The sequence below is a fragment of the Gekko japonicus genome, unplaced genomic scaffold (genome assembly GCF_001447785.1).
Source record: "Gekko japonicus isolate JY-2015 unplaced genomic scaffold, Gekko_japonicus_V1.1 scaffold1437, whole genome shotgun sequence".
NCBI lineage: Eukaryota > Metazoa > Chordata > Lepidosauria > Squamata > Gekkonidae > Gekko > Gekko japonicus.
The window spans coordinates 229,962-243,943 of record NW_015170324.1 but is presented as its reverse complement, the minus strand read 5'-3'; the positions used below and the strand labels follow the sequence as shown (position 1 = coordinate 243,943).

Sequence of the window (13,982 nt, the reverse complement as noted above, 5' to 3'; positions counted from 1 at the left end):
GTGCAGATGCGATGGAAGTGAAAAAAAGTGTTGTTAATTTACTTTGCTGCCCTGGAATGTGCTTTAAAATGTGCTTTAAAAAGTCCTGGTATTCCTGTAAGACTAAACCCAAGCAAATAGGGATCGGTCCATGATAAAGGACCTGACATCAATTCCTCCACCCTCATATTGCATTCTTCTCACCCAAAACAAATCTAGAATATGGCTTGCACAGTGCGTAGGACCAGTTATTACCTGAGACAAGGCCCATGGTGCTCATGGAGGCCATGAAATCCTAAGAACAGGATGAAATGCAGAGAACACTACTAGAACAGGCCAAGGGAAATTGGGGAGGTGCTGCTTATACGGAGTCAAGAGGCAGACAGAAACTTTGTGTTGACTGAGGGGAACCTCCACATTCAGAGGCAATAAACCTCTGAGTCCCAGAGTCAGGTCAGGAGGGAACATCAAGGGAAGGCCTCAGCCTCTATACCCTGTTGTTGACCCTCCATAGGAACTAGCTGGCCACTGTGTGAGACAGGATGCTGGACTGGATGGACCACTGGTCTGATCCAGCAGTGCTCTTCTTATGTTCTTAAGCCACTGCAAGCTGGCACTCCTCATCTCTCACAAGGCAGGTATGTGTAAAAGCCAGGCAGGAGCCATAGGAGCCTGCTTCTCCCCTGCTGTTGGTGGGGTGGGCCATGGGGCAAGCTGTCCCCCCTTTTTCCAAAGCTATTTTGGCCACCCTTAGTTAGACCCTTGTTCTGAACTGCCCTTGAACTCTCTCTAAACAAGATAGCCGGGCTCTAGGAAAACAAAGGGAAATGAATAATGCTCGATTTCCTTTAGTTTTTGTAATAAAACAAATGTAGGGTTTTTTTTGTTTTGTTTTCTTAGTTTTAAAATTAATGCACTTTCCTGATAACACAATGGTGAGAAACACACAGAAATATTCTCCAGACAGACCTCTGATACTACTTTGTAGAGAATGATCTTCCTGTTCTATTTTTCTACAGGAGACGGTGAACTCTATACTTTTGGGGAGCCTGAAAATGGAAAGCTAGGCTTGTCACATGAGCAACTGAAAAACAACAGGGTTCCACAACTTGTTTCTGGAATTTCTGGTAGGGTTAATAAAGTCGCCTGTGGAGGAGGACATACAGTGGCACTTGCAGGTATATAATTGGTGACTTTATTCTGATTTCTGAATACCAAGATGTTTTGTGCCCAAGACGTTTGGGATCTGTATTTGTATCTCTTCAATAAATGATTTAGTTGCAAAATCCAGCCATAGGGGGTGGGTGGGTGAGATGAATTCTTGATTCTTTCCTCCCATATTTTTTTTCTGATAGGAACTGTCCTCCCCAGACTGCTTATAGTCTCATTGTGGGAGAAAGATAGCTATGTCTACAGGTACAGTATGGGTACCTATCTCCCCCCACCCTCCCCAGGGCTAAAAGCAGTTGGGGGCCAGTTTCTATCATGTGGGAGGGAATTAAAAACTCTACTCCACAGTCCCAATCTGTATTGGGGCTTCTGCTGCTGCTTTTTGTGGTAAAATTATATTTTTGAGAATCTGAACACAGATTTGGAACAACATGTGGCTCCGGAAATTGTGGGCATATGTTTTTATTTCCATCAATCTGAAATAATCCTGTATTCTCTTCCTTGGACCAACTCAAAACTTAGTATGTTGTACGTGGTATGTCAAGAACCTTCAGAAGAGATTTCTTCTAGCTAAAGCTAATGCCAGCTGTTTTACAAAAGTGACACTGGTAAACAGGTGCAGTAGTAGAAATTTTAGGGGAAGAAGGGGAAAAGGCCTCTGGGAAAACCTTTGGATCCCTGTTTGGAGCCCTGTTGCCAGAGTGACACATAGCATCATGTCCTGCCGACAACGGGTGCAACACGTCTCGCCGTCCCTGCAGCACGGATTCTACAAGATTTACGATCCCCCGCCATGACTTGGCAACCCTAGTGGGTAGGATTTGAATCACAGTCCGCTTTCTTAAACAGAAAATAAATTTTATTGCTACAGATTAAGAAATTAGAGCACATTTTTGAACAAAGGAAGATTCCACCTTTTAAAACCTTTCTGCCTGCTTTGATGGTAGCCTTCCACAATCCAGACTTAGGGCTCCTGTCCTTATGGGAGATACCCCAAACTCTTCCCCAGTTAGGTTACCTGGCATGTACTGCATGTGCCATACTACAGATCAGGTTTTACACACATCATCCAACCTTCCCCCTTGGTGGTTAGGCCAAATGGGCTGTCTCAGGGCAGAAACATATCTCCTGTGTTCTTTGAGCCTTATTGGGCTTATTTTATTGCCCTCCTTCTTGTGCAAATAAGCCATTACCATGGTCTCAGGGATTCTTTGATGTGCTCCAAAGCATCCCATCTCTGAATCCACAACAGCAGCTAGTCAGTAAAAGAGATTTCAAGTCATGCTCTGGAGCCATAATTAGCCTAAACCTATGTGCCTAAATCAGGTTTCTCCTTTAACTGTCTAGAGACCTGTGCTGCTGATCTGTTCTCTAAAAGCAACCTGTAAATAAATAAATAATTTTGATGTTTACATACAATACTTGCCCCAGTGATCTCCATGTTCATCTTGCTCACCATAAAACTTTTCTCATGGCAGTGAACCTGAAGCCTTTACACTTGCTACCCTAATAACATCTTGTAACTGAGGGGAAGGTTTACTGTTTTAAACCAGCCTGGTTCCTCAGAATCATAAGATGCTGTGTGGGTCCCCTTAGTTAGTAGAAAGGGCCTATCACAGAAGCATGCAAGGACTCAATGGGTGGAGGTACCTCATTTTGCCTTGTATTGCCCCTCCCAGTATTTTCTCTTCTTCCTCCTAGTAGTCCCCACATCCTCATCTTTTCCTTCCTCCTCTCCTTCCCACCTGCCCACTTTTTATGTGACCCCCCCTTCAGTTTCCCACTTCTACATCTCATTAAGGAGGGCAACGAAGACGGTGTGGGGTCTGGAGATCAAGTCCTATGAGGAAAGATTGAAGGAGCTGGGTATGTTTAGCCTGGAGAAAAGATGACTGAGAGGTGATATGATAACCATCTTCAAGTACTTAAAGGGCTGTCATATAGAGGATGGTGTGGAGTTGTTTTCTGTTGCCCCAGAAGGTCAGACCAGAACCAATGGGTTGAAATTAAATCAAAAGAGTTTTCAACTAAACATTAGGAAGAACTTCCTGACAAAGTGGTTCCCCAGTGGAACAGGCTTCCTCAGGAGTTGGTGGGCTCTCCTTCTTTGGAGGTTTTTAAACAGAGGCTAGATGGCCATCTGACAACAATGCTGAGTCTGTGAACTTAGGCAGATCATGAGAGGGAGGGCAGGAAGGGTTGCATTGGTGCTTACTTCTTGTGGCCCTTTCTTATGCACCTAGGGAAATGCTGATCACCACTTTGGGGTCAAGAAACAATTTTTTTCCAGGCCACTTTGGCCAGGGATCCTGGAGGTTTTCTGTTATCTTCTGGGCATGGAACGGGGTCACTGGGGGTGTGGGGGGGAGGTATTTGTGAATTTCCTGCATTGTTCAGGGGGTTGGACTAGATGACCCTGGAGGACCCTTCCAACTCTATGATTCTATGAAAAGCAATTTCTGTCCAAAAATGGGGGAAAGCTGAAAGCACTTACAATCCACTTTATGTCATCAAATATGCCATATGGGTTGATAAGCATCATGGTACCAATTGTCTCATAGCAGTGATGTCCAAATAATGTTCATAAACACTCAATTAAAGGTAACAATGGCTAATAACCCCATTGTTTTCTTGGCTGTGGACATCCTTTTACGGTCCAGGGCTCTTTTTGTAGAAAAGGCCCAGCAGGAACTCATTAGCATAATAGGCCACACCCAACAGCAGGAACTCATTAGCCTATTAGGCCACACCCCTGACAGCACAGCATATTAACATATTAGGCTACACCCCCATGTTACCAGAAGTGTGGTCATCCAGCCACACCCACCTTTTGCTTCTTATTCTGTTTACCTTGCTTGTTGACAAAACCCAAGGCTTTTTTTGTAGCAGGAACCCCTTTGCATGTTAGGCCACACACCCCTAATGTAAGCCAATCCTAATGAGTTTCTGCTGTTGGGTGTGGCCTGTTATGCTAATGAGTTCCTGCTGGGCGTGGCCAACTTGGGAGCCAGCCGGAACTCCGTTCCTGTGCGTTCCTGCCCAAAAATACCCCTGCTTTTACCCATTCTAAGAAGCACCAGAAACTCCTTATTCCTCTCCTTTTGCATATGGGCTGCAATTACTTTGTTTTTAAATTTAGGACATAGTATAAACCTCAGTATTCATAACATAGACCCACTATCCCCTGACACTGACTGTTTCACAATAAAGATGCCATTCCTTTGTCTATTTACTTTTTCATTAAGGCCTTCTTCACACCACACAATCAGACCTATAATTTGGTAGCAAAAAGATGGGTGTTTAAAGCCACCAGTTAATGTATAGATTATAAACAGGCAAGGTGTAACAGTTACTTTCTTAGTCACTGTAGCCATCACAAGACTGATTCTAGACTGTAACAAGATCATTCTAAAAGTTTCTTTAAAACCTTTTTATTTCTTACTTTCTAGCTTTGCAAAAAAGTCTGAACGACTGAATCAGCAGATGACTGATTTCATAGTAGCTGTTCTGTTTGCATCAAATTGCATTAAATAAAGCCAAGTCTATTGATGGTTTTTGATGGTAATTCCACAGAGGCATTTCTGAACAGGGAATCTAACCATTAATCTCCCCTCCAAGTCCTCCTATGCAATCCACGCCATGGCTTCAGCGCCTGATACTGTATCAACGTTTATTATCCACTAGAATAACCCCTAAAACAGTCTTATATGCATTTTCTACAAATCTTTTTCATGGATATAATACTTGATATTTGTCCCAAGGGATTTCACTTTGCTCGTATCTGCCCAGCAATTCAAGATTAATTTGGATTTCCTTTTATAATCTCTCCCATTTCCTGCCTGAGTCTGGATATGGTGGGCTGTAAACAGAATATTAATGTCATCTACCTTTTTCAGAGGGAGATGTCTACACCTTTGGGCTTGGCCAATATGGGCAACTTGGACATGGTACATTTATTTTTGAAACTTCTGAACCAAAGATTGTGGATCTGGGGAGGCATAAAATCTGTAACATAGCAAGTGGGGAAAATCACACAGCTTTGATAACAGGTATGTATGCTGTCTACTTAGAATTTTTAAAAATGTTGTTTGTATACTTTTGTATAGTATAAAATCCATTATAAATCACTCACTTAAGAGAACTGTGTACAGCTCATGGTATGGAAAGTGAAGTCAAGTTTCCCCCAAACAATGAGAGCTCTCCCAAAATCCTGGTAGTAAACTGTCTTGGCCTTCCACTTAAACACTGTGAGAAAAGAGAGGTTAATCTCTACAGGGGGAGTGTCCATAGTTTGGGGGCTATTGCAAAGAAGGCAGTATCTCCAATAGTCAGCAACCATGTATCAAGAGCCAGACATCTGAGAAGCCTCATAATGCTCTATGCAGGTTCATGTGAAAGTAAGTGATCCTTCACATGTCATGGGCCCACACTGTTTCGGGGTTTAGCAGCTAAGACCCAGGAAGAGTGTAAGAATTCCTTTGTTGATGAGCGGAGGAAGAAATGATTATTTGAGATTAAATACAGGTATCTATACAAGTGACTGACCATGGGGATGTTCTAGTCTTGAGCAGTTTTCAGGATAATCCCGTTTAGGAAATAAATGTGTACTGACTTGCGATTTAAATGGCAATGGCAGAAAATATGAGGATCTGTAGAGGCTCTCAGGCATCTTTAATTAATATTGGTCTTTCAGGGTGTGCCTCATGGCACCCAGCTGCCACTCTGAAAATGCCTCTGAAGTCAGAGAAGCAATCATGTTTTCTGAGCTATAAATATAGCCACCAGATGTCGCTTCTTGACTTCAATACATTTCATGTATGCACAGTTAATGACATTCAAATGAAATGTAAGGATCAACTGCGACTAGGAATATTTGTAAAATGCTGCTAGGATAGATTTCACAATTCTAGTCCCAGCTTCCTTTCATTGGACTGTTCTTTGGATTAAAACATAATATATTGCAGTCTATAAGAAGCTGATTGGGGAGAGCATGTTTTAATTTTTTCAGAGTCCGTGTAAATTACACATTGTGGAAATTTGTTTCTTTAAAATCTCATAGTGCATACATCTGTGACCCCAACACTCAGAGATCCTAGGAAAATCACTCTTAAATTGCAAAACAGGGGGGGGAAATGAATAGGAAGAAACCTTTGGGGGGAAATGTATCTATTTAATTTTGAGGTGGAATATTAAAGGATAATTTTAAGGATTTTATATTTTTTCTTCTTTTTGTGATACAAAAGAATGCAGTTGTGTACTTTTGCAACAAAACATTAGAAATCCTTTCCAAAGTATCTTTCTTGTGCCAAAACTTTTTTTAGTTGAAGGAATTCATATTTATTTTTGTTTTGGCTCTATGTCGCAGAAGTGAATAATTGCACCATAGTACCATAAAAACAACAACATAAAAGCCACCCCTTCACATTTTTCAACAAACAAAGCGGCTTCTATTATTTTGCAAGACATGTATGAACTTTTCCTAGCATCTCTGATTTTCAGAGTTAAAGAAGTTGCTTTATGAGATTTTAAATGTTTTTCCTTGAACTCTACAGATGCTTGGGGAATGGTAAGTAATGTATTTTTGTTGTTGTTGTTAATTCTAATATTCTCCTTCAGAAAAGAAATTCAGTGGGTGAGTGGTGGACTGAAACCCTAGGTAAAAAATATCTGGATTTGAATGAAATTAGAGGGATCTGCTAATCCCTAGTTATGGCTCTGCTTGCGATATTTCTGCGGCAAATTTCTTCTGAGCAACTTCCAGCTGTCTTTTCTAATCTAATTTTGTTGTGAACAGAGTGGACTTCCTAAAGATTTAGTGTAGTTTAGTAGCTATAGATTGCCTTTTCATTATTCTACAAACTGTGCTGTTAATTATATAGTTGCAGCTGCCATGTAAAATCTGGTATTGAAAATTTAATACCTGTTTGAAGAATGGCATTGAGGACTCCACAGTAAGGCTGGAACCATGGAAGTCTGGCTCCTAATTCTTACTGTAAGGAATGTTATTGAGACATTGACCATTTCCAATTGAGCATATTATGGATCTGTTTTTGTTATGTTTTCATGCCATTCCCTACTTTTCCTTCATCCCCTTTCCCTTTTTTTAATACAAATACTGTCTTACAAGTTGGAATACATATTTTAGGATGGCTGCTGTTGGAAATAAAGCAATTCCTTCTGCTAAAAGATCTTAGATTAGATGGTGCTACTAGGGTGTTTTGTCCAGTGCTACTTTCCATATAAGTGAAGATGTTCTTTTCTCCATGCTTAGAGAATGGCCTTATGTATACCTTTGGCGATGGACGGCATGGCAAGTTAGGACTTGGTGAAGAAAATTACACGAATCAGTTTGTACCTACGTTATGTGCTAATTTTTTGAAATTTACTGTACATTCGGTAAGACTTTTGTTCTTCTTCAAGCTTTGAAAACCTCTTGTGTGCTTCATGTTGTGTTCAAAGAAACCCTGTTTAAAGTTCTTACATCTGTTCTGCAATGTTATGTCCTTTAATTAAAGATGAGCAATGAAGAAATGTTAAATTCTTCTGATTACTAGTTTACTGCTTTCTTCTGCTTAGATGGGAAACTAGATTTGTAGATGTTTCCATTTGTTTTGTGTTTGTGGACACAATGCTTCAGTGTTTGTGCTAAAAACAGTTCAAAGGAATGTGCATATTTAAGTAAATTTCTAAAATAGATAATGAAACCCCTTATTGATTTTAGGGTTTTGACCTATGTTCTCTTATGGCTTTTTAAAAAAAACAATACATGTTAACAAGGTAGACCATATTATGGGTATGGAAAGAGATAGTGAAGACGAGAATAGTTTTTAAAAAATCCTTTGCTTGCCTCTTTTCTTTTTTTGTTCCCTCCTTCAGCTGCTTAAGAGGCTCAGTTCCTTCATTTCCCTGAAATGATCATTGAAGGGAGAGGTAACTTCCTCCTCTGTGCCCTGCTCCACCAAAATGGTTGCAAAGGTCGATTACTGTTTTTTGGCCTTCTCCCAATTGATGCAGGGGTGTCTGAAGTGGCCCTCCATCACCAAATGTTCAGGGAAGGAATCAGATTCATTGAAATCAATATGAAGAGAGAGGGCCCCCTCCCATGAAATTGTTTAGAAAACAGGGAGAATGAACAGGGGGAGGGGGCCTTCCATGAGTAGTGTCAGCCTCCCTGTGTCCTCAAAATGATCACAGGGTAAAATGGCCTTGGAGAGAACCAGGGGAAACATCTTGGAGCTGTGACTGATAGCTCAATGAAAGTGTTGCCTATTTGCAACAGTGCTGAAAAAGGTAAATTGTGTACTAGAGATTATTGAGAAAGGGATTCTAAACAAAATGACTACTTTCATGTTCACCCTGTGTAGATCTGTGGTGTGGGCACATATGAAAAACTGTATACCATTCAGATCACCTCACTCTAAAAAAAAGATACCATAGAACTGGAAAAGGTACAGAAAAAGGCAACCTTCACAACAAGGAAAGGCTACAACAATGAGGCCTTTCAGTTTAGAAAAAGATGACTAAGCAAGGGGGTTATGATAGAAGAAGAGAAGAGAGAATAAACTGGATTTATACCCCGCCCTTCACTTGGAGTCTCAGAGCGGCTTACAAACTCCTTTCCCTTCCCCTCCCCACAACAGACACCCTGTGAGGTGGGTGGGGCTGAGAGAACTCTGACGCAAACTGCTCTTTTTCAAGGACAGCTGTGCCAGAGCTTGTGACTGACCCAAGGTCACATCAGCAGGTGCAAGTGGAGGAGTGGGGAATCAAACCCGGTTCTCCCAGATTAGAGTCCGTGCACTTAACCACTACACCAAACTGGCTCTCTTTATAGAGATGTATAAAACTATGCCTGGTGTGATTGTGGATACTTCAGTGAAAATAGGAGATCTAAGAGACATACAGAGTCAGGACAGTCAAAAGAAAATACTTTTCCCTATAATATTGCAAAACCACTAATAAAACTTTCTTCAAATACGTTAGAAGCAGGAAACCAGCCAGGGAGGCAGTGGGGCCCTTGGATGACCAAGGGGTAAAAGGAGTACTGAAGGATGATAGGGAAATGGCTGAGAAGCTGAATGCATTTTTTGCCTCCTGTCTTCTCTGGGGAAGATGAGAAGTGCTTGCCCACTCCAGAACTGCTGACTTCAGGAGGGGTGTTGAAAGACCTGAGTCAGATTGAGGTGATCAGAGAGGAGATCCTACAACAGATAGACATCTTAAAAACTGATAAATCACCAGGCCCGGATGGCATACATCCGAGAGTTCTGAAAGAACTTGTGGATCTCCTGACAAAAATATGTAATATTTCATTAAAATCTGCCTCCATTCCTGAGGACTGGAAGGTAGCTAATGTCACTCCCATCTTTAAAAGGGTTCCAGAGAAGATCCGGGAAATTACAGGCCAGTCAGACTGATATCAATACCGGGTAAGTTGGTGGAAACTGTTATTAAGGAGAGAATTAGTACACACATTGATGAACAAAACCTATTGATGCAGGGGTGTCTGAAGTGGCCCTCCATCACCAAATGTTCAGGGAAGGAACCAGACTCATTGAAATCAGCATGGGTTCTGTAAGGGAAGATCTTGTCTCATTAACTTGTTAGTGTTCTTTGAGGGGGTGAACAAACATGTGGACAAGGGGGACCGAATAGATGTTGTTTACCTTGACTTCCAGAAACCTTTTGATAAAATTACTCATCAAAGGCTCCTAAATGAGTTCAATAGTCATGGGATAAAAGGACAAGTCCTCTTGTGGAGCAAAAACTGCCTCATTAATAGAAAACAGAGAGTGAGTATAAATGGGCAACTTTCACAGTGGAGGGTGGTAAGCAGTGGGGTACTGCAGGGCTCAGTACTAGGTCCGATGCTTTTTTAACTTGTTCGTTCGTGATTGGGAGTAAGCAGTGAAGTGGCTAAATTCGCAGATGACACAAAATTGTTCAGGGTGATAAAAACCAAGGAGGATTGTGAGGCACTCCAAAGGGATCTGTCGAGGATGAGTGAGTGGGCATCAGTGGGGCAAATGGGGTTCAGTGTGGCCAAGTGCAAAGTGATGCACATTGGGGCCAAAAATCCTAATTATAAATACATGTCGATGGGGTCCGAACTGGCAGAGACTGACCATAAATTGATGGTGCGACCTCATTTGTAACACTGTGTGCAATTCTGGTCATCACACCTCAGAAAGAATATTATAGCATTGGGAAAAGTGCAGAAAAGGACAACTAGAATGATGAAAGGGTTGGAACACTTTCACTATAAAGAAAGGTTAAAGCGCTTGGGGCTCTTTAGCTTGGAGAAACGACGGCTGAGGGGTAACATGATCGACGTTTACAAGATTATGCATGTGATAGAGCAGGTAGAGAAAGAAGTACTTTTCTTCCTTTCTCACAATACAAGAACACGTGGGCACTCAAATTGCTGAGCAGTCAGGTTAGAACGGATAAAAGGAAGTACTTCTTCACTCAAAGAGCGATTAACACATGGAATTCACTGCCACAGTAGGTGGTGGCAGCTACAACCATGGATGGCTGTTAGCCAAATTGCCTTAATTCTTAACAATAGCTTGGGGGATTATAAATATAAAATGGCAATAGGCATATAGCGTGGATCATGACCTGTGTATACTGGAGTCAGAATTCCCAAGACCCTAGGAATAGACACAGAGACTGGGTAGCTAAAATAATGATTTCTTTAGTAAATATTCTCAAGCATACAAACAATAACCAAGCATTCACACACACAATACAGAACTAAGAAAGCAGAGGTGATTGATAGCTAATAGAGGGGTAAGTTATGCAATGATACTACCAGTGTTCCCTCTAAGCTGAATTAGTGTGAGCTAATTCAAAGTTTTTAGCCTCCAGCCCCCATATTTTTGTCTCTGCTCAGGAAGGATGGTTCCAGAGCAAACTAATTTATGCAGTAGCCAAACCGTTCGCTCACAACTTTAATGCCAGTAGCTCACAAAGTAGAATTTTTCCTCACAAAACTCCACAGCTTAGGGGGAGCATTGGATACTACCTGTCCAGACATGCAAAGGTCCTTGAAGAAGAGATTTATGTCCCAAACCCAAAGGTTTGGGGGTGGACTGCCAGTTGGCATCAGGGCAGAGGCACACAGTCTGAGGCCATGTACCTGGATGGATATAGACATCGGAAAACAATGCAGACCAATAGGAGGTCTTGACGGGCTTGTCTCAGGTGAAGACAAAAGATTACCTGGGCCAATTATGAGTTCCATGGGTGCATGGCATCAGGACCGGCAAGGCCTAGATGTGACCGATGAGATCTCAGAGGGGCAGAGTCTGGATTAATAATAGAAGCCAGGTGTTGGATGACTGTACTGGGGCTAGCTGAATGGATTTTATGTCCATTGTTGAGTAGGTTCCCAGATTCAGACAAAAGATGGGAGATTTTGATTGGTTTATCTCGGTATCCTGAAGGATGGCGCAAGGAAGGACAAGTATTGAGACAAAGAATTCACACAGAGACATGAGATCACACAAAAGGGCTGGCTGAGGTTCTGGAGACAGGAGGGCTATTCGCCAGGTGGCCTCTGAATAGCCTTTTAAAATGTTGATTTTTTAACCTGGTGGAACTGCCATCGTTTCATATGCATATCTTCTGGGGGGGGGGAGAAGACTGGAGGTTTGCTCTGAGGGTTGCTTTTATTGCCAGCTGAAAATGGAGACCCTGTTTCCAGAGCTATGGCTTGCTCTGTGTTTCAGAACCAGGAGTGTCTTCCTTGGCCTGCGTTTTGTGGGTCTCTGGTTCAGGTTAGAAAGTGGGGTGCCCCTGCTATTGGGGCTACCCGAGAGTAAAGGCAGTGCCTCTGGGAAACAGGCTTCAAGAGGGAATTGGATAAACATATAGAGAAGTGGTCCATCAGTGGCTATTAGCCATAAGGTATTCATAGGAACTCGGTCTGGGGCAAGTGGTGCTCTGTATTCTTGGTGCTTAGGGGGAGCAACAGTGGGAGGGCTTCTAGTGTCCTGGCCCCACTGCTGGACCTCCTGATGGCACCTGGTATTTTTGGCCACTGTGTGACAGAGTGTTGGACTGGATGAGCCATTGGCCTGATCCAATATTGGCTTCTCTTATGTTCTTAATATATAACTGGTAGGATTCATTGCCATAATATGTTGCGATGGGCACTTACTTAAATGTCTTTGAAATGGGGATAGAGTTATAGAGGATCAGTCCATTAGTGGCCATGAGTGCTAAATGGAACCTGCATATTCAGAATGCCAGTTGCTGGGAACCCACAATGGGGGTGGCTTTGGCTTCTGTGACATTGTTTGTAAACCTTGGAGGATATCTTGTTGGCATTGGCTTTGTACCACATGCCTAGAGCGATCTGTGTTTTTGTAGGATTCTTCTTATGTTCCTGTGTTCTCATGGGCACAGCAAAGGCTTTGAACAATACCACACACAATTGTTTCAGGGACAGAAGGCGGCTAAGAAGGCCTTCCACATTCTGTTCGTAATCACTGCAGAGTAAAATATTTGCACTTTCTCTGAGTTTGGTACCCTTTCAGTGTACTTCAAGTTAATGGGCTAAGGGCTAGTCCCTGTGCATTGCTCTCCCTTACCTTCATGAGAGAAGCTCAGATGGCTTGTTGTGGCAATTCTGATGGGTTGCTGGACACATCTGTGCCTTAGTCTAATTGTTTCTGTGCCTTTGGCTTGGCCTGGCACTGTTTAACCATGCAAAATATAATCCTACTGAAAACTGGACTAGACAGAGAAATAGGGTTTTCTAAATAAATAAATAAATAAATTTAACTTGATTTAAAAGCTTCTCGTTTTTATAGCATGCCATTGGCCTAGTTTCTTCTCTATTGGTATTGATGGGTTGTCATGTTGATATAGCTCAAAAGTACTGGGCAGCTTTGCTTTTGAAATGACTTATGCATTGTATGTGATGAAGAATTGTAGTTATGAATGTTTTATGTCTGTAGTTAGTCCTCAAGAAAAATCCTTTCAGATTAGTATGTCCCCCCCCCCATATACTCATGAATGTGAGTTAATGACCTCAATTTTATTTGTGGAATAGGTTGCCTGTGGTGGTTGCCACATGCTGGTTTTTGCCACACCAAGGCCTAAAGACTCAGAAGAAATACGTGTGCCAGACTTAAATGAACATGGCTTGTCTACTGTAGTTTCTGAATTGGGCATAGATTCATTAGTAATAAACACCTTGCATCGATCATTATCTGCACGTATACGACGAAGAGAGCGGGTAAATCTTAATCATTCTTTTCCTGGCTACTTTCTTATTATTATTATCACCATAACAAAAATGTTCTAATTTCTTTGGTCTTTAGTTACTCACTACTACTTTAGTTTTGCAACATCTTCTATGATTTGAGGGGGGAAAGAAAAAGAAGTGTGCTGTCACAGTTCATAGTTTTGTGTTTCAACAAAGTGTTAACTGAGGAAGGAGAATATGGAGACATTTGAAACAAGACTATTAGGCTGAAATTATATAACTATAATCCTGTGAACAGGAGGGATGGTTAAATTGTACACTATTATGTGTCATGCCTTTATGTGCACATTGCCTGCTGGGCTGACCTTGCAATCACACCTGCCTACCGTGGTCACTGTCATTCACAGTACAGGTTCTGTTTGCATTAAAGTATGTCACAACTTCCAGTTCAGACCATGAGTTGAGACAAAACTCATGTTGGAAATCCCTGTTTCACTGTTTCAGGGCACATACACTACATGATGCTTTTACATACTAAGATCTGTTTTCCACACTGCTGGCTACTGGTTTTCCTTTACTCTTTCTTTTCCTGTCCTTGGTTTATTACCTTTACAAT

General features: G+C 41.8%; 1 protein-coding gene across 1 annotated transcript in view; it reads left to right on the top strand.

Moving 5' to 3' along the window:
- Positions 1-13,982, top strand: part of RPGR (retinitis pigmentosa GTPase regulator) — a 62,918-nt gene that overhangs the window by 11,489 nt on the left and 37,447 nt on the right. Inside the window, exons 7-10 of the mRNA XM_015418100.1 lie at positions 999-1,157; positions 5,046-5,198; positions 7,421-7,545; positions 13,211-13,396. Coding sequence (XP_015273586.1) covers positions 999-1,157; positions 5,046-5,198; positions 7,421-7,545; positions 13,211-13,396 — 623 coding nt within the window. The remainder of the gene's footprint in view (positions 1-998; positions 1,158-5,045; positions 5,199-7,420; positions 7,546-13,210; positions 13,397-13,982) is intronic.